At 36.4% G+C, this 20,589-nt stretch overlaps 1 protein-coding gene across 2 annotated transcripts in view; it reads right to left on the bottom strand.

Annotated features, from left to right (window-relative positions):
- The window catches only part of WDHD1 (WD repeat and HMG-box DNA binding protein 1), a 50,394-nt gene extending 29,827 nt beyond the window's left edge, over positions 1 to 20,567 (bottom strand). The window contains exons 1-10 of one of the 2 annotated variants that reach the window (XM_018054117.1): positions 20,478 to 20,567; positions 20,155 to 20,247; positions 15,226 to 15,337; positions 9,574 to 9,725; positions 7,941 to 8,052; positions 7,727 to 7,777; positions 6,600 to 6,695; positions 3,392 to 3,484; positions 2,499 to 2,605; positions 2,151 to 2,292 (exon numbers count right to left, since the gene is read on the bottom strand). In XM_018054117.1, the coding sequence (XP_017909606.1) occupies positions 2,151 to 2,292; positions 2,499 to 2,605; positions 3,392 to 3,484; positions 6,600 to 6,695; positions 7,727 to 7,777; positions 7,941 to 8,052; positions 9,574 to 9,725; positions 15,226 to 15,337; positions 20,155 to 20,231 (942 nt within the window). In that variant the 5' untranslated portion in view covers positions 20,232 to 20,247; positions 20,478 to 20,567. The remainder of the gene's footprint in view (positions 1 to 2,150; positions 2,293 to 2,498; positions 2,606 to 3,391; positions 3,485 to 6,599; positions 6,696 to 7,726; positions 7,778 to 7,940; positions 8,053 to 9,573; positions 9,726 to 15,225; positions 15,338 to 20,154; positions 20,248 to 20,477) is intronic. The other variant, XM_018054116.1, reaches the window with a different exon arrangement.

Here is a 20,589-nt window from a genome sequence, read left to right as displayed (position 1 = left end):
ATGAAGAGAACAGGAAAAATATTTCTAAGTTCATATGACTGAATAGTTAAATAACTAAATGCTAAAAGAAGGTATTTAACTATTTTATCCATAGTCCTAAATGTTTACATACTCAAGTTGGTAATAAATTTGCTTTTAACTTTGTTATCAAAAATGAGGATTTTAATCTTTTCCTTACAGAGAGGGCCACTCAGTGCTAGAGGTGTTATAACAGAAATATGTACTGTGAGAAACAAAAGCAAAAAGGAGAGAGAAGACAACTCTAAATAGAAGGGCTAAGGTTTTATAAGAGGTGACAAACTAAATTATAACAAATTTTTTAAAATTCTTTAAAATTTTATTGAAGTACAGTTGGTTTACAGTGTTAATTTTAGCTGATTGAGTTATACATATGTGTATTCTTTTTCATATTCTTTTCCATTATGGTTTATCATAGGTTTCCTGTGGTACACAATAGGACCTTGTTGAACTAAAAATTATTTCTCAATTTACTTTTTGTTTTTATCAATGTTATATATACATATAGTCAGTGTTACAGGTTTAATATAAAAACAGATGATAGATTTGTTCACTATCTTGATTATAGTTATGGTTTCAAAATTTACCTAATCATACATTTCAAGTATGTACAGTTTACTTTGTATCAATTGTATTTCAATTAAGCTATTTAGGAAAAAATAAGCTATAAGGATATGCTGTACAGCATGAAACATAGCCAATATTTTTTAACAACTATAAGTAGAACACATCCTTTAAAAATTGGGAATCAGTATATTATATACCTGTAACTTACATAATACTGTATGTCAGCTATACTTCAGAAAAAAAATTCTTCTCTCTGTTTTGGTCTTTTTCCCTACACAGATTTCCCCCAAAGATCTTCCAATCTCCTGCTTGAAAAGCATAAGACTGGCTGACAATGCTCTGGGAGCCAAGTATGAAAAGTGAGCTGGAAATCCGAATGTTCAAATATATACATTTTCATATATTCTTTTTCAGAACAGTTTTTCCCCTTGACCCAACACCACTCAGTGGTACCCAGTGTAACCTTACTTGGAGAACAAGTCTCCAGCTTTCTGCCAGAATGTACGCGGGCTAGGGAGGACAATCACCCAGCTGTGCTCACTGCTGCTGAGACTGGAGGGGTCTATTTGCTTATTAAATCAACCCTCCTGTTTCCAGCTCCACTTTTATGTACCTAGGGCTACCAAATTTTGAATTTTGGGGACTAAGTCAAGCAAGCTAAATGGCACCTCAGCTGACCCCCATTGCAGTCTTAGGACTCAAGCTTTTTGAGAAGTTCAATCTAGTTTCTAATTTTCCTTCTATTTTCCAACTTCCAGATTTTTTATTTTTTTACTATCATCATTTTAACTATCTCCTTTATGAGATCATGCACTTGAAAAAAATTGTCGGGATTTCCTTGGTGGTCCAGTGGTTAAGAATCGGACTGGGTTTGATTGGGTTCAATTGGGTTGGGTTGGGTTTGACTGCGGATTGGGTTCAATTCCTGTTCTGGGACGATCCCACATGCCATGGGACAACTAAGCCAGAAATCCATAACTACTGAGCCTGTGCTCCGCGGCAGAAACCACCACTGCGAGAAGTCCATGCACCACAGCTGGAGAGTGGCTCCCACTCGCTGCAGCTAAAGAAAGCAGAAATGACCCCGCACAGCCAAAGATAAATAAATAAACATAAAAAAATAAAATTCAGTCGTTTTGGTAGGGCTTTCAGGTATCAGGTATTTGAGCATACGTAAAACAAGCTCTGAGAGTTAAGGCTAATTCAGGACAGAAAAACTTCAGGTTAAACTAAATTACAGCTATTAACTCTAATTTTCATCTATAAAACATTTAACTAAAAATTCCTAGAACATATGAATACTAAAGCAGTATTTCACAAAGGCATTTCTTGGAGAGCCATGGAATATTAACGGACATTGTATGGAGGGAAAAAAGTTCCTTAGCAAAGTGTATTTGTGAAACATTAGGATAAAACAAGTTTAAACAGTTCTATGACAGACCATTACTGAACATCTAATAACATAAATTATAATTTTCAAAGAAGGTAACCTAGTTTGCAGTCTTTCCCAAATTCATACGACCACAGAAAGACTGAAGAAACTGTTCAACCCTATTACTTATTACCTTACTGTTTGACTTCTTTCCATTGGGGTCACAAACATTCTCCAGGAGCCCCAGATTTCCTTCTGCATCAGTATAAGCTATTTGAGCACAAGTAGGATGCCATGACAGGCCACAAATTGCATAACCTTTCTCATGTTTCACCCTAAAAATTAAAATGTAAGCTCTTAAAACCTTGTCAAGAAAATTATGTTACCCATTTCTGTAGATAAATTTTATTTAGCAAAGTTTTGATAAATGTATTAGTGTGCATTTTAACAATCTAATGATCACAAATTTGAAATGTTTAATAAAAAGCAAAAATCTAATAGAAATAAGCAAAAAAGAGACAAAAGATTTACTGAATCATACCTTTCAATGCAATTTTTGGTTTCCACATTCCAAATTATAATTAAACCATTAATACTCCCTGCAGCTAAATACTGTCCACAAGGAGACCAGGTTACTATATTCAGTGTCTAGTAAAGAAAAACAATTAATAAATAACTATTTTATTTAATTTGAAACTAAAAAACTCATTTTATTACCAAATTCAAAATTTTATATCCAATTTTTATTTAAATCTGATACACAAATGGCAAGACAAAGTTTATTTATTTTTTAATGTTCTTTTCCAGTAATACTTAACAAAGTAATAGCAGCTACTAGTTTGCTTATCATCAGAAAATTACAAGAGCACAATTTTAAAAACAGAATCTAAGAAATGCTTTTATCCTGGAGAGACAACACAAGTTATCCTCTTAGCAGTCATCAAGATGAAGAACCAGGAAGTGAAGTGAGCCATACTAAGAAGCATAACTGCTGACCTACTGGGCCTCTGTTTCCTAACTGCAAAGTGGGTAGAATGAGAGAAAAGAGGGTGAGGGTTGAGAGAGAGACATAGACCAACAACCTTTCCTGTTCTAAAATTCCAGGGTCTAATAAACAAGTCTCAAGGAAGTTCACTTAACAATAAATGCTTACTACTAATAATGTGAGAGTTATCTATTCTAATACTATGCTAGGCATTTGACTTCTTACAAATTAAAAGATTTTCTTATCAAATTTCACAAAGGAGAATGGTCAAATAAGGACCTAATAAAGACTTGTCTACTGTCCAATTATTGGCTAAATGAAGAAAGGCTGAGGGGTGGAAGATAGAGTTCTTCTCCATGTCTAACAATATTTAACTGTAATTGTATTAAAGCAAAGTATGCAGTAAATATTCCCATTAGCCTCTTGAAAGTATCACTTACAAAACCTACCTGAGAGATGAAATCATCTGAAAGATCAAACTGGTTACTCCAAGTTTCTCTTCTATATAGCTTAACAGATTTTTCCACAGGAACTGCCAGTAACTATTAGGAAAGATAAATGATTTAATAGAAGTCGACATTAGGTTTAAAGAGGAAAAAAAAGCAGAAAATTCATCCAAATAAGAGCAAAGCTATATTTTAATTGGCAAGTAACCAAACTCAGAAGGTTACTTAAAATCCTAATAAGCAAAGAATGGGTGATGATCACTCAACTGCTTGTACTGAAAAACAAAGCACTTATAATACTCGTATTTTTAATACCATTTCTTGAGGCATATAAGCACTCTGGATCTAGAAATTCATCTTGGACTTTCCTGGTGGTCCAGTGGTTAAGACTCTGTGCTCCCACTGCAGGGGGTTCAAGTTTAACCTTTGGTCCTAGTTTCACATGCCACAATGTGTGGCCAAACAAAAAACAGTTTTTTTTTAAATTCATCTCATTTGCTGGAAGGAAAGAAAAGAGCCACAATACTTTGTGTATCTTAGAAAAAGGAAACTTATCTTCTTATGTATTCTTCCAAAGAAATAGATTAGTAAAAAATGACATATTCTTTTCACACTTACCAAAAAAATGTATGGTTTTTAAAATTTTATTGTTTCATAAGCAAAGAAAAATACATACCAGATTTCTCAACTATCACTTTAATGCTGAATGTACTCATAAAAGTTTCCATGACACAAAAGGGTATACATTGAAAAGTAACTCTCTCTAATCCCTAAATCCTATTTCTACTTCCCAAAAGCAAAGAACTTAAGCACAGTCTATACACGAATGCATTATGTACATATATGCAAAGAAACAATAAACAGCATTCTATCTACTATCTATATATACAGCTCTATAGCCTGATGTTTTTAGTATTTCTAAAGATTGAGTATTCCCTGTGAAGACACAGATATACCTCATTCTAACAGTTGCAGAGTATTCCACTCCCAGGAATAAACACCACAATTTGATTAATTCTCTATTAAAGAACATTTAGGATGTTTACAATCTTTTGCTACTACAAATAATGATAAGACATTTTTGCCATACATGATACATAGTGCGTATGTGCCAAATATATCTACAGAATATATGCCTAGAACTAGTTCTATTGTTCACGCATTCCAATAAAAACTACCACACACTCCTCCATACAGTTTATATCAACCCTTTTAAGTTTGAGCATCAGACAAATGAAAAACAGATGATCATGTTTCAATTTTTCTTTCAGTATGAAAGCAAGTGTTAGTTGCTCAATCCTGTCCAATTCTTTGCAACCCCATGGACTGTAGCCCACCAGGCTCCTCTGTCTGTAGAATTTTCCAGGCAAGAATTGGAGTGGGTCCCCATTCCCTTCTCCAGGAGACCTTCCAACCCAGGGATCAATCCCAGGTCTCCTGCGTTGCACACACATTCTTTACCATCTTAGCAACTAGGGAAGTCCTTAGTATAAAAGGCTGCATGTATTTTCATATGTAAAAGCCATTTGTGTATCTTTTTCTATACACTGTCTGCTAATGTCCTTGTTCATCTTTTTATTGGGATCTTACTGATTTATAAGAACTCTTTGACTATCAAAGAAATGAACTCTAAATCATAATTATTTCAAGCTCTCAGTTTACATTTGTCCTTTGCCACTGAAATATTTTTTTTCATATTACCGAACTTATAAATTTCTTCTCAAAATTTTCACATACACAGAGAATTTGAAAAACAATACAGCAAATATCTATATAATGAGATTCACCATGTGATAGGAAGGCCTCAAGATGGTTCTCAGTAATTCTCACCTCCTGGTATTTATGCCTTTTGCCAGTACCTTTATTAAATCTCCTTTTCTTCACCTTTTTAATATACTAACTTCCCACATTTGCTTGATCTACCTCTCTGTTTAATAGATATCTATTCATGAGTAAGCAGCAAACTTTTAATTTCCATAGCACATTATATGTTATATTTAACTAGATTTCGCCACTTTTCTTTTTCAAAACTTTTAGTTTTCCATATGGCTTTAGAATAAGTTCTTTGGTCCCCCTAAACATACTGATATTTTATATTGAATGTTTTCAACACTATAAATAATTTAGGCAATAACTGATATAGTAATATCAAAAATTCATTTCAAATAATGGGATATATTTTTTAATGTACTTTTCTAAATATTTTCATTTGCAACAACATGGATGAACCTGGAGGTATTATGCTTAGTGAAATAAGTCAGAGAAAGACAAATACTGTTATGTTATTACTTACATCTGGAATTTAAAAAATAAAATAAGTAAATAAAATGAATAAATAAAACAGAAACAGACTCACAGATAAATAGAACAAATTAAGTGGTTACCACTGAGAAGAGAGGCGAAGTGCAAAAGAGGGGCTAGAGATTAAGAAGTACAAACTATATTGTATAAAATAAATAAGCTAAAAGAATATATTGCACAGGGGATGCAGCCAACATTTTATGTAACTTTAAATGGAATACAGTCTAAGAAAATTCTGAATCACTATGTTGTATATCTGACACCACAAAACATTGTAAATCACCTATTCCTCAATAAATAAGTAACTTAGAAAAAAGAATGGGATAAATTTTTTTCTAAAGTTTTCTTTTACTCTTCTGGGTAGCATGTTTCTCTTTATTTGGCTCTTACACATTTTTTGGAGTTTACTCCAAGGTATTTTATCTTTTCCCACCATAGTTTCTAAATGGCTGCTGTTTATATACAGGACTGTTACTAGTTTCATATATTAATTTTGCTTCCGACTACCAGATTGAATTTTCATATCAGTAATATTTTTCCCTCAGTTGATTTTCTTGGGATACAAGCATTTTCTTGTATACATTCTCCTTCTCTTCTTTCAAATGTCTCATATCCTTCCATTGTCTAACTGTATCAACAAGTACCCCCAAGATGTTAAACACTAGTAGTAAAAGTTAACAAGACTGTTTCCACATTGTTTCATTTAGAAAAATAAAGGAAAAAAAAATAGAAAAAAAGACAAAAGTTGAAATGTTTCTTAAAACTTTTCAATAATAATTAATTGGCTTTAGCTCTAAAAGTTATAGAATAAATGAAATAGTTACAATTAAAAAAACTATTCTTACACTCAAAGGCAACAAGGACTGAAACACATAAATAAAACAAAGGTTGAAAAATGAGAGTTGCTCACCTTCCCACTTTTCGGCTGCCAAGCAAGTCTGCAGATCGACTTTGCATTTACCACATCATTGCATTTTTGTAGCAGTGGCCAACTAACAGGACATGTCTGATTAAAAAATAAATAAAAAAAAAAACAGGAAAATCCAAGTCTTCTGACTGAAAAATAACCATTTTAAATAAATAAAAATGAAAAATAAAATGCAAAATAAAAACTTATTTCCCTTTATGAAAATTCTCCCCAAAAGATAAGCAGCACTAAATACATTTAATAAATGGTTTCTTCAAACTGATACACCACTCAGAAAAAGGCAACTTAATTCACTTTAGCCTAATTATAATACAGTATTTGATTTACCTAAGTTCCTTTAAGTTTTTCAGAATTATAAAGAGCACAAGTCTTAAATAATTAACTCAATAAGAGTATTTCCTATGTAGGACAAGCAAACAATATACTCACTGAATAAACACAAACAAAACTCCCAGTACATTAAAATCTTAAAGTAACTATGAAAAGAAACTTGAGAGATTTACTGTAAAATGTCAAGCTGTCAAAGTCAATTCTTTTAAACAGTTCAAACATGAGGGAAGGGACTGTGGCTATGAGCTGAATCGTATCTGTAGGGGATGTTTTTCTCATCAGCCACATCATCCCCACAAATGCCAAGCCTTCTCTGATTGCCTCAGGAAGAATTAATTGTTCCTTCCGCTGATCCAGAAAGCACTTTCTTCATACCTCTTTTAAAACTACTATCAGGCTGGGTTAGAATAAATTGTGTGACTCTCCAAATCAACTGTGGCCCATGTCTTATTTTTGAATCCCCAACATCTAGGGACCAAAATATGGTAATTAGTTTGTAAATATATAACGATCAAATTTCCCTTACTGACTTACCAAACCTAAAAATGAAATATAAATCTATAATTTCCTTTGTGATTGGGTGCAAAATCAATTAGTCTTCAACATATTTACTTTTGAAATTACCATGGAATTCAGTCACAAAACCAGTATTTTATGCTACTGAAAAGAAACGAACTATGAAGGAAAAGAATTACTAATTTGGCCCAATAATACATTATGTAACACCCAATATATGACCAAATAGGCAAACAGTTTAAAATTCAAATTGATGAGTTTACCTGATCTGAAATTTGCCACACTTTGACAGATCCGTCACAACTAGCTGATGCCTGCAGGAATGAAACAATAGATTTCTCTATAGTTAGACCCATAATACTATATGGAAACTGGTTCAAACAGGCTTTTATCAATTGCATGAAATTTTATGCTAATTTTCTTACAGCTTTAAACATATTCATCAAAAAATGCAAAAAGAGGAGAAAAAATGATTACCAGAAAGATGTCCTTAGGGTCAAAGGAAAGACTTAAAACAGGGGCATCATGTCCTCGAAATGTTTTCTGTTGGCTGCAATCCATCACATCCACAATTTTGACTAGAAAGTCACTAAGAACAAAAAGAGTAATGTATATCAATAAATGTCAATGCAAAGGCTCTCAAAAGCTATGACCCAAATATTTCAAAAACACAAGAGTAAATGCCATCATTTCTTTGTTGCAACATGTGAAATCTGGCACCCATATCTAATAACTTACCTTTTAGTTTTGCTCTATGCTGTTGCTGCTAAGTCGCTTCAGTCATGTCTGACTCTGTGCGACCCCATAGATGGCAGACCACCAGGCTCCCCCGTCCCTGGGATTCTCCAGGCAAGAACACTGGAGTGGGTTGCCATTTCCTTCTCTAACGCAAAAAGTGAAGTCGCTTAGTTGTGTCCTACTCTTCACGACCCCATGGACTGCAGCCTATCAGGCTCCTCCGTCCATGGGATTTTCCAGGCAAGAGTACTGGAGTGGGTTGCCATTGCCTTCTCCTTTTGCTCTATAAAGATGCTATAAAACATAACTCAAGGTTTCCTATATGTTCAATACAAATACTTTTAGGAAGTGGCTTCCTTAGTCAAATCTTAAGCTTCTATTATTTGCTAATCTAATTACAGTAATAATCATTTTTAAAAGCACTTTGCCAGCACTGCCCTGGTGGTCCAGTGGTTAAGAATCTGCCCTGCAATGCAAAGGACACTGGTCTGACTCCTGGTCTGGAAAGATCCCAAATGCCGTGCAGCAATTAAGCCCTCGAGCCGCCAACTACCCACACCGAACTACTAAAGCCCACTCGCCCTAGAGCCCATGCTCTGCGACATGAGAAGCCACCACGATGAGAAGTACGCACACCCCAACAAACAGTCGCCCCTGCTTGCCACAACCAGAGAAAGCGTGTTCTGCAACAAAGACCTACCATAGCCAAAAAATTAAGTAAATCTTAAAAAAAAAAAAAAAAAGCACTAGGCCTTTTACTCCAACTCAGAAATTCACCAATTACACTTTCTTCCTATGACAAATAAGCATCAAGAGAAACAAAACTCCTAACTGTACAGTGTTGCTGCTAAGTCGCTTCAGTCGTGTCCGACTCTGTGCGACCCCACAGACGACAGCCCACCAGGCTCCCCCACCCCTAGGATTCTCCAGGCAAGAATACTGGAGTGGGTTGCCATTTCCTTCTCCAATGCATGAAAGTGAAAAGTGAAAGTGAAGTCGCTCAGTCGTGTCTGACTCTTAGCGACCCCAAGGACTGCAGCCTACCAGGCTCCTCTGTCCATGGGATTTTCCAGGCAAGAGTACAATGTATGCTCTGTCTAAAATAATTTTTAAAATTTTGTATCCAACTATCACCTTTCCTCAGTCTTTTCCAATATTTACTTAGCAGGCTGTCAACAAAGCAATATACCTCAGTTCACAAAGAAGCACCAGTTTATCATCAAAAACCTTTACCAGAAAAAAAGACTAAAATATAATACTTAAATAACAACAACAAAGAAGGACTAGAGTCCTGAATATGTTATCCTGAGTCCAATGAATGAGGCCATTTTGTTCTAATATTATTTCATTTTCTGATACCAAAGAGCCTTACCTAGATCCAGCAGCAATTTTTGTACCATCCCCATTAAAGACCACATGGTTTGCATTTGTGGTGAAGCGAGTCAATATTCCATCCGGAACTCCTTCAGGAAATGTGTGCACTTGAATAGTATTGTTAGATACTGCAGTGACCAATTTTCCATTCTAAAAGAAAAATAAAAGAAACACTGGTAAAAATGAACTAATTGGGAGTCCCTCAGTAGTTAAAAATCCTGTAAAAAACAACAACAAAAAATTTACAAATGTAATCAAGCTGGAATCAAGATTGCCGGGAGAAATATCAATAACCTCAGATATGCAGATGACACCACCCTTATGGCAGAAAGTGAAGAGGAGCTAAAAAGCCTCTTGATGAAAGTGAAAGAGAGTGAAACAGTTGGCTTAAAGCTCAACATTCAGAAAACGAAGATCATGGCATCTGGTCCCATCACTTCAAGGGAAATAGAGGGGAAACAGTAGAAACGGTGTCAGACTTTATTTTTTTGGGCTCCAGAATCACTGCAGATGGTGACTGCAGCCATGAAATTAAAAGACGCTTACTCCTTGGAAGAAAAGTTATGACCAACCTAGATAGTATATTCAAAAGCAGAGACATTACTTTGCCAACAAAGGTCCATCTAGTCAAGGCTATGGTTTTTCCTGTGGTCATGTATGGATGTGAGAGTTGGACTGTGAAGAAGGCTGAGCACCGAAGAATTGATGCTTTTGAACTGTGGTGTTGGAGAAGACTCTTGAGAGTCCCTTGGACTGCAAGGAGATTCAACCAGTCCATTCTGAAGAAGATCAGCCCTGGGATTTCTTTGGAAGGAATGATGCTAAAGCTGAAGCTCCAGTACTTTGGCCACCTCATGCAAAGAGTTGACTCATTGGAAAAGACTCTGATGCTAGGAGGGATTGGGGGCAGGAGGAGAAGGGGACGACCCAGGATGAGATGGCTGGATGGCATCACGGACTCATGGATGTGAGTCTGAGTGAACTCCGGGAGTTGGTGATGGACAAGGAGGCCTGGCGTGCTGTGATTCATGGGGTCGCAAAGAGTCAGACACGACTGAGCAACTGAACTGAAATGAACTGAACTGAACTGAATCCATGTTAAGAGAAAAATAATCACTCAATGTACAACTTTTCTGAAATAGCTATTAGCAAGAAAAACTTATTTGCTGTCTTTAGAAAATTTAATTCCCCCTTCATCAGCCCAACTTTCAGCCTCTGATTTTTCTTGTACTTCTGCCAAGAAAAATAATTAAATACTGTTTTATGGATTTCCAAATGTCACAAAAAAAGAGACTCTGACAAGAAAGCATAGCTCGTCTCAATGAGGGAACAGCACAATGGACACGCTATCAGTGCTGCCCTATGTTCCGGAAAACAAGCATCAGATGTCTTTGTGGAATAGGGTGAAGTCTAAATGCAAAATTCACAGCTCCCTTTTTTTTAAGCACGCCACATAGCAGGCAGGATCTTAGTTCCCTAACCACGCATTGAACCCAGGTCCCCTGTAATGAAAGTGCAGTGTTTATTTAGTATTATAAAAACACCTGAATACATAGAAAATTTTAGGATCTGAATATGATCAGCAAACACTGTTGTTCTGCAGAGCTTTTAGCTAAGAATCATAAAAGGTTAAGGATCTGCCCTACCACCTTAATTTTTATTACTTATCCAGGAAGAATTAAGTCCTGATGGGCAAGACATAGTCTACCAACCCCACACACAACTTAAAATATCATATGGTCAATTTATTAATTTATATTGAATAATAACTGCTGAAAAACACAAACTACTCAAGTTTGTTAATGAACTTACTTTACCCTACACCAATAGGTCTTAGCCGTATTTGCATACTTAGGATCTCTCAGCTTATCTGCCGCATCTGTCCCCATTCTAATGGGAAAAGAACCTGGTAATACAATGGCAAGTTACCATACAGCAGTATTTGGGGAGATGTATCCATCTGTTCAAACAACAGCACAGACAATTCAAATTTGAACTGTGATAAACACCTCTGAGTTCAATTACTGGAACACTGGTGAAAAATACTGTTTATGCCTGTTTGCAACTACTGTATATAATTAAAAACCCACAATAAACTAAATTGATAATGTTGAAGATAAGCTAACAATAATTTAAATGTGAAAACAAGAAGAGAATTAACAAAAAACTATAACCAACTCAACACAACACTGATGGTGCAAAGTGTTCTTTGGCCAAACTGTTAAAACACCAACTATTTATTTATGTGCATGGGCAGAAATTCTGCAACCTGGCTATTCTTTACTTTGCAGACAGATTTCTTAGTAGAATACTAAGCATCCTCAGTTATCTCCAGTAAAGAATCTTGGTAGTTCTTTAACACAACTTTAACTAGCCCTCTATTCATGTGAAAATGTTAAAATACATAACTACACTAACTCCCTTGCAAGCCCGGAATAAAGGCCTTGCTTTTAAGTCATTTTCAAACAAATCTATTAGGAAATCAACTCACTACCAGTATATAATGTCAACTAGTAAAAACGAAAGAAAAAAAAGAAACCATGCAAAGGATCAGAGCTGTGTTCTGGGCCAGGTCAAGACTATTCTTTTTCTTGGTACACAGGGAGGAAGGAACCCCAGTAAAGGATAACTTGGGCCCACTGTGTTCCTTACTAGCCATCTGACCTTCCTATGAGCTTTGATTTTTCCCAGAAAAAAAAGACAGTATAAAATACTAGGCAAGTATTAACAATAGTTAACTACTCACAGATACATTGATATATCCCACGTTCACTATTTTGGAGGGTGGTACTTTTTTTTTGCTTTGTTCTCAATTAAAGCACCTAATTGTATTTTCCTTATAACCAATTATGCTTTAAATGAAATACATTGCAAAACTGTCAACTTTGCATGGCTATTAGGAAATAGCTTTTCATTGAAGTATTGGGTTAGCCAAAAAGTTCATTCAGGCTTTTATTTTATGTTATTGAGATAGCTAAAGCTTAGGCCAGTTGATAGGGAGTCCAAGGACCCTCAAGGAGGAGGAGGAGACCAACATTCTTTATACATTCTTTTGCCTTAAAGCATCTAGTCATATAGACTCCACCAACAATACATCTTGCACACGTGTTATGTTTTTTTCTTTTTTTAACTCCATGTTAATGATTATAATGGTAACCACATATCTTGTCTGAGAATCTGTTTTTCCCTCAAGACTGTTGTAGGAATACATCCCCCCTAGCTAATCCTGTGCTGATGTTATCTCAAGATGTATGTTATGGGGGGGAAGGTCCAATAGAGCTTTTACAACCTTGAAACAGTTTTTTAATTTATTCTTAGTGACGAATTAAAAGTATGTAACGCTCTGCTCAAACTGATGACAAGGGTATTTTCTCTACCCTCTTCTGATGTCTATGTCAGAAACTTTCTCTGCTCCTTTTCAATAAACTCTCTTTGCCACAAGCCTTGAGTGATTTCTGTTATTTCCATGAGGGAATTCTTCTCCCCACAAGAGCCATGAGCTGGGTAGAACACAGCCTGCACTCTGTGGCTTCACCACACCAGAACTGATTTCATCTCATTATCAAACCAGAATGAACTTTGAGGCCAACCCTACACGGCCAACCCTACATGGCCAACCCTACACGGCCATATACTATACTACAAATTCCATTCCTAAAGCCAAACATTTTAGCACTTAACATGGGACTTCTAGTGGGCTGAATGATGTTGATGCTCTGTCCCTAAGTTGTGTCTGACTCTTTGCGACCCCATGGATTGCAGCACACCAGGCTTCTCTGTCCTCCACTATCTCCCAGAGTTTGCACTGCTCAAATTCATGTCCACCAACTTTGTGAGGCTATCTAACCATATCATCCTCTGCCATCCCCTTCTCCTTTTGCCGTCAATCTTGCCCAGCATCAGGGTCTTTTCCAATGAGTACACTCTTTGCACCAGGTGGCCAAAGTATAGGAGTTTAAGCTTCAGCATCAGTTCTTCCATTGACTATTCAGGATTGATTTCCTTTAGGATTCACTGATTTAATCTCTTTGCAGTCCAAGGGACCCTCAAGTCTTCTGCAGACCATAATTTTAAAGCATCAGTTCTTCAGTGTTCAGTCTTCTTTATGGTCCAACTCTCATATCAGTATATGGCTACTGGAAAAATCATAGCTTTGACTCTATGGACCTCTGACTATATGCCTCTATTTTTGAATATGCTCTTTAGGTTTACCATAGTTTTCCTTCCACAAGCAAAAGCATCTTTTAATTCCATGGCCACAGTAACCACTACAGTGATTTTGGAGCCCAAGAAAAGAAAATCTGTCACTGCTTCCACTTTTTCCACTTCCATTTGTCATGAAGTGATGGGACCAGATGCCATGATCTTAAGTTTTTTTAGTGTTGAGTTTCAAACCAGTTTTTTCAATCTCCTCTATCACACTCAAGAGCTCTTTACTTTCTGCCATTAGAGTTGTATGATCTGTGTATCTGAGGCTGTTGATATTTCTTCTGGCAATCTTGATTCCAGCTTGGGATTCATCCAGCCCAGCATTTCACATGATATACTCTTCATGGAAGTTTAAGCACGGTGACAATATATAGCCTTGTTGTACTCTTTTCCTAATTTTGAATCAGTTGTTTCATGTCTGGCTCTAACTGTTGCTTCTTGACTTGCATACAAGTTTCTGAGTAGACAGGTAAGGTGGTCTGGTATTCCCATCTCTTTTAAGAATTTTCCAGATTGCTATTATCCACATAGTTAAAGGCTTTAGCGTAGTCAATGAAGCAGAAGTAGATACCTGTCTGAACTCCCTTGTTTTCTCCATGATCCAACAAGTGTTGGCAATTTGATCTCTAGCTCCTCTGCCTCTTCGAAACCCAGCTTATATACATCTGGAAGTTCTTGGTTCATATACTGTTAGAGCCTAGCTTGAAGGATTTTGAGCATAACCTCGCTATGATTTAGCTCATATTTAATGTACAACAGTCATTTATATTTTTCTCCTGGGAAGACATTTTCTATTCTATATGACTATTTAAAAAAGAATATGTAAAGTATTTAAGACCATCTCATCTACCTTAATGAGTCTAGGTTTGAAAAATATATGAATTCTATAGAAAGATTATTTTTTCTATCCAAATACAATACACTTAACTCAAAATTCATCAAAAATAAAAACTCAGATACTTAGTTTGCAAAGTCCTTCTGAAAACACAGCTCCATTCTCCAAGGAACCTATATCTCATTCCCATATTTACTTTAAATAAAATATTAGAAATATGAAATAAGTCTGTATCTTGAAGTTAATGAAACAGTCCTTTTTTCCAGTACAATTTCTCAAGTTATGTGAATTAGTGAGCTAAAATTTTGAAAATATATTGTTAATTTTCCAAAGGAGAACAGGAACATTTAAAACTCTAAAGATAAGGTATAATTTCTTGCATATATTTTAACTGGCTCACTGTCACTATCCATTAATCACCTTTTATAAACCACTCAGATTTTACCTGTAAAAATTTTTAAATTATGGCATTATTACACATTTTAAAATATTATTTCATAAGAAATAAAAAAAAATCTGCATTCAGAACTTCTATAAAAATATTTTTCATCCAAACATCACATGGCAGTGTCATTTCATATCAATTGCTGTAATTGTTTGTAATACCTTTAAAGCACATGAATATGCTTTTTCTCCAACATTAATGGATTTAGGGTCATCATCATCCAAATCTTCCCAAATCCTCACATCACCATCACTTCCAGAAGTTACAATACAGCTGTGAAGGAAACACACTCATTAAAAAGTCACCCAGTTTTAGGTTTATTATTTTTTTTAGAATGCTACTTTACCTCTTTTTAATTAAATCAAGGTTATCAGCCAATGTTTCCTTATTTTACATATATTAACCTCAATAACAAGGACTGTTAACCTCTCATTCTATAAAATAAAATATAAGTTTATGTTCTCTACAGTTTCTCCATGGCATAAAATTACTTAGATATTTGCAATAATGTAAGACAGTGAAACCTGTAATCTCTGTAACAACAGGGACACGGACCAGGTCTACTTCGCTTACCATTGTGCCTACAGCACAAAGCATTCTCCGACAGAAGCTTTGATAAATGCTGAACGAATAAATGGATGAATGCAAGAGCTCAATTATCCAAAGCTGATTATTCAAGTGGCTATCTGTCATCTCTCAAATCTTATTTTCTGAGTGATGTTATTCATTTGTTATGTCCTCTCTAGACACAACAGTAAATAAAATACAAAAATAAAATGGTAAATGGCAAAGAGTAGCCATATAAAAAACTATGGATGGGGGCTTCCCTGGTGGCTCAGTGGTAAGGAAGCCACCTGCCAATGCAGGGGACACAGGTTTGATCCCTGATCTAGGAGGAACCCACATGCAGCAGAGCAACTAAGCCCATGCACTACAACTACTGAGCCTGTGCTCCAGAGCCCAGGAGTGGTAACTTCTGAGTTCATATGTTGCAACTACTGAAGCCCATGCTCCTCAACAGGAGGGCTCCACAATGAGAAGCCTGTGCACCACAACTAGAGAGTAGCTCCTACTTGTAACAACCAGAGAAAGCCCACACAGCAATGAAGATCCAGCACAGCCAAAAATAAAAACAAAACTATGGATGTTCAGGAGAAAAAAATTAATTTCCACTTGGAAAGTCAGAAGGGTTCATAAGAAAAAGACAGGTAGGACTGGATATGCTGAGATTGGTAAAAAGGACAGTTTCAAACAGACAATACTACATGAATCAAAATAAGAAATTAGTAAAGCATAGGGGAGTTTACATGGAGCAGGCATGCCAGGAAACTGAGGGGGGAAAAAGTAGATTGACTTTAATGCCAGAGTAAGGAGTTTGGATTCAGTTCTATAAGAAATAAATAAGAGGACTGTAAGTCTCAGTTTGCCCTGGACATTCCTGATTTATGCACCCCGCTGATTTGGCATTTATCCTAATTTTTTGCTTTAAAATATATCAGTATTAGTTGCATTAAAATTTGTCCTAATTTTTCACTTTAAAACACATTAGCACTAGTTGCGTCAAAATTGGTGAATTTGACAGACTTCTTTTCCCTTTCAGTTTCTGCCATGATCTTATTTGCGGTGTAACAAGTGCCATGAATTGAGTTCTCACCTCAACATGTAGGTAAATCTGCAAGACAACCACTGATACCCATCTCTCCCTTTCCAACCCTTTCTTGATATAACATAACACCTCTTTTCAAAGACAACAGGTGTTAACTGATAAAAAATTTTTTAATGTTTTGACACAAATTTTTTTTACAAAAACATTGTCTTGAAATAGTTTTTGAATAGTAGTATGTTACAGATCTATTAAAAAGAATAATTTGCCAATCATTAAATAATTTAAAAAACTGTACTTTATTTTGAAACCCTGCTCTCCATTCTCAAAGGTGTCCTAGGTTAGATAATAAATGAAGAAATCCACTGTAAGTTTTTAAGCAAAGGACTAATTCTATCACACCTTTATCCTCTCTCCCACAGCAATGCTCCTTCCCTAATCTAACCACTCCTTCCTAACCCTTCCAGTGGGCCTCATGAGATTCATGGTCAGGCACCAGCAAAATCAGCTTTTTTCTGAACATTCCTCTGAAAACACTGCTTCCTCTTCAGCCTTCTTAAGTGGTGGCTGACTTCTTTTCTATATCCCTCTGGGACCCCACGTTATTACCCTGGCCATTCTATCACCATACCCTACTCTCTCAGGAAAAAAAAAAAACCACCTGAAACTGTCATCAGACCAGCTACAAATTCTTCAAGAGAAATCCCTTGTTCCCTAACAATTTTTAGCAGAAGGCTCCTTGTTATTCTCTAACACTATTCCTACTGCAATTCTGTATTTTCAATATCCATGTAGATGAAACCTTCTGATACTTGATCTTGTACCTCCATCACATCTCAGACTCAAATTTTGTCTTTATCAACACTGCAATTGGTTCATAATCTGCTTCAAGCATCTTAATCACTTATTGTTACACCTTATACCCGTAACATCCTAACTCCAACTATTTTTAAATTCTATTACAATTCTATCTACAATCTACTGAAAGTACCTTTTCACTGTTTCTCATTCCCTCAAATTCTCACATACCTCCTAATCTGGTTTAGATCCATACTGTCACTAAAATGAATTCTTTATGTTATACTCAAATAAATCCTTTGGGTTTCACTTTGTCTACCAAAAAAAAAAACAAAACACAACAACCACCCTGGTTAAACATCCAACTCACTGCCTATTAATAAATTTGCACTTACAGAACTAAACAGAATTGGAGAAAACACAGAACCAGATTATTTCATCCCAATCTAAATTCATAACTATTAATTTGAATTAGGCCTTTAGTGCTGCCCTGTAATCCAATTACATTTCCCTAGTTCATTCAACTTACCCTCTCTACTAACCACCTATCTCATATCTACTCCTCTTCCTTCAAACCTCTACCTCCTGTCCATTCTCAACTAATGACTTTATTTCCTATTTCACTCAGAAAACAGAAACAGTCTATAGAAATTATCCACATGTTCTCCACATTCATTCTAGGTGCTCCTTTCCTCTGTTTATAAAACTGACGGTGCTCCTATCTCTGGCCAATCCCTCCTGCTTTTTACTCTACCATAGCGCCTCTCATCCACTCAAAGACATCACCATGGCCATTCTCCTTCTTTTTATTCTAATATTGGCTTAACCCTCTTTCGGTTCCTCTCCACTGAAACATATGCTATAATCTTTCTCACCTTAAAAGATTACCTTTCCTGACTTCACATTCCTATTCCACTACTCTCATTCTTTCAGTGTCATCCTCATAAACTCCAATCATTTTCTATTCTCCTAAATCCATTGTAACAAAGCTTTTATTCTTACCACTCCATTAAAAAAGAAAACAAATAAAAATACCCTCAACTTGACCCACCAGCAGAATTTGCCATAGTGTATTTCCTCCTCCTTAAAATATTTATTTGGCTTACTGATACCATTCTTGTCTCTTGATTTTCTACTTTTGTTACAATCCCTTCTTATCCTCTTTGGCTACACCTCCTTCTCCTACTTGGTATCCTAATATTCTGGAGTGCCCAGGGCTTAGATCTACAATCTCTTAAAAAAATAAAACATTCACTCCCTCCCTAGATGATTTCATCCAAGTTCACAGCATTAAATATCCCTCCCTTCTGAAGCTAGGCCAACTTCCCCCTCCTATATGCTTATCACTATACATATCACTTAACTCTAACTGTAATTCTAAATGTATTTTTTGTAATTAATTTGTATTCTGTTTCTGTCAATCTACAAAGACTTTAAGGTCAATGAGGGAAAAGACTGCGCTTTGTTTGCACTATTGTATCTCTAGCACCCAGTGGAGTAGACATGCAATATTTTCTCAGTGAATCAGTCAATACAGGAGTGACAGCAGAAGCCACACAACTGGACAGTACTGAATAGGAATTCAGAAAGCTAAAAGGGAAGCTGGGAGAGATATTCACACAGTGAGATATGGGGAAATCACTGTGGCTTATACATGATTTAACGTAAACTCTATGCTACTTATATCAACCTGTCTTATGGCTTGTCAAACATACACTGTACAACTGCTTTAACCGATTAAGAAAAGAATATGTTGAAAAGTTAAAATGGACTAATTGTAACTCAGGCATTCAAATTAGAGCTGGGTGGGCATTGTGGATATGGTTTCAAATACATTCCTGACTTGCTGAGAATTTGAATTTTCTCAACTGTATGAGATTCAAGGATACCACCAGCTGTTCTCAAAACAGTATCTGCTAGCAGCTGCCAACTGCAACCTTATAACTATACAATCATACTGGACTCCAGCTAATCCTTACTTAACAAGCACCCTTACTTCTTGCCCACACCAATCATAATTCTGACAAACTACTCATGCAATTTTGCAATCTGGGCTGTTGTAAGTCTCCCTCATTTTATAGTTCAACAGAACATAATTCAAGTACTTCTTTAATCTGTATCTCCTGGACTATAGTCTTTTAGTTTGGCTCAAGTAAAACGCTTTCCTATTCCGAGTGTAGACTGTTAATATAGATTATACCCCTCCGAGGGACTAGAATAATCCTGACAAAATATCACAAACTAGGAATCAAGCAGAGGAAATAAGCTGGGGGCGGGGGGTGGGAGGGGAACATATAAAAAAGTTTTGAACAGTTTTAAAAAGCAAAGAGCATCACAAAAGGCCCTCCAAAAAGTTTGAATTAACCACTAAATTTGACAATCAGGCAGCTAGCATTCTGGCAAAATAACTAATAATGTGAGATGCATAAAGGGGAATGTGGGGCAAAGCTCGTATCTTTCCAATTCCTCTGGAAGTAAGATTTCACACTCCTTAGCTTTCTTGATATATTAAAACTACCATGCTGGGCTGAATGAAACAGTAAATCTATGGACAACACATGTGCCATTTTGGATTTCAACCTTATTTCTATCTGGATGAGCCACTTTACGCAGCACTAGTTACATGACATAGAATAATAACTAATATTCACACCTGAAACCTCCTTTTTTGGTTCTCGAAGTACCTTACCTCCCAGAATCATCAAAACAGACATCTGTGTGTCCCTCTGTGTGGCCATATCTCATGGGCTTCTGTGTGGCAGGCATTTTTTCCTTTACTTATCTGAAAATGTTTGATAAAAGTTAGTATTATTTTAAAGGACAGGAAAGCCGGGGGCTGATCGTAAAGAAGGGAGGTCATTCTTCTGCGGGACACGCCCTCGGCAGCCCCTTTACCCCCACCCGAGGGGCGCAAACAGGATATAGCGAAGGGTCCGTCCGACATAGGCAGGAAGAGAACACGCTTCTCTTCGATGGGCGGCAAGGACGAGGCCATTGAGAAGGGCGACTCACCTACAGGACCGAACCTCCACAGCCGAAGAAAGGCAAGCGGGAGCGAGCGCCGGCGCCGGACGCTTCCCGCGCTCGGCGTGCTCCCACACTGCGCCTGCGCCGGTCCGCCCAC

This window comes from Capra hircus, chromosome 10 (assembly GCF_001704415.2).
Source record: "Capra hircus breed San Clemente chromosome 10, ASM170441v1, whole genome shotgun sequence".
Lineage (NCBI taxonomy): Eukaryota > Metazoa > Chordata > Mammalia > Artiodactyla > Bovidae > Capra > Capra hircus.
The sequence above is the reverse complement of the archived record's forward strand: the minus strand, read 5'-3'. Positions and strand labels throughout refer to the sequence as shown.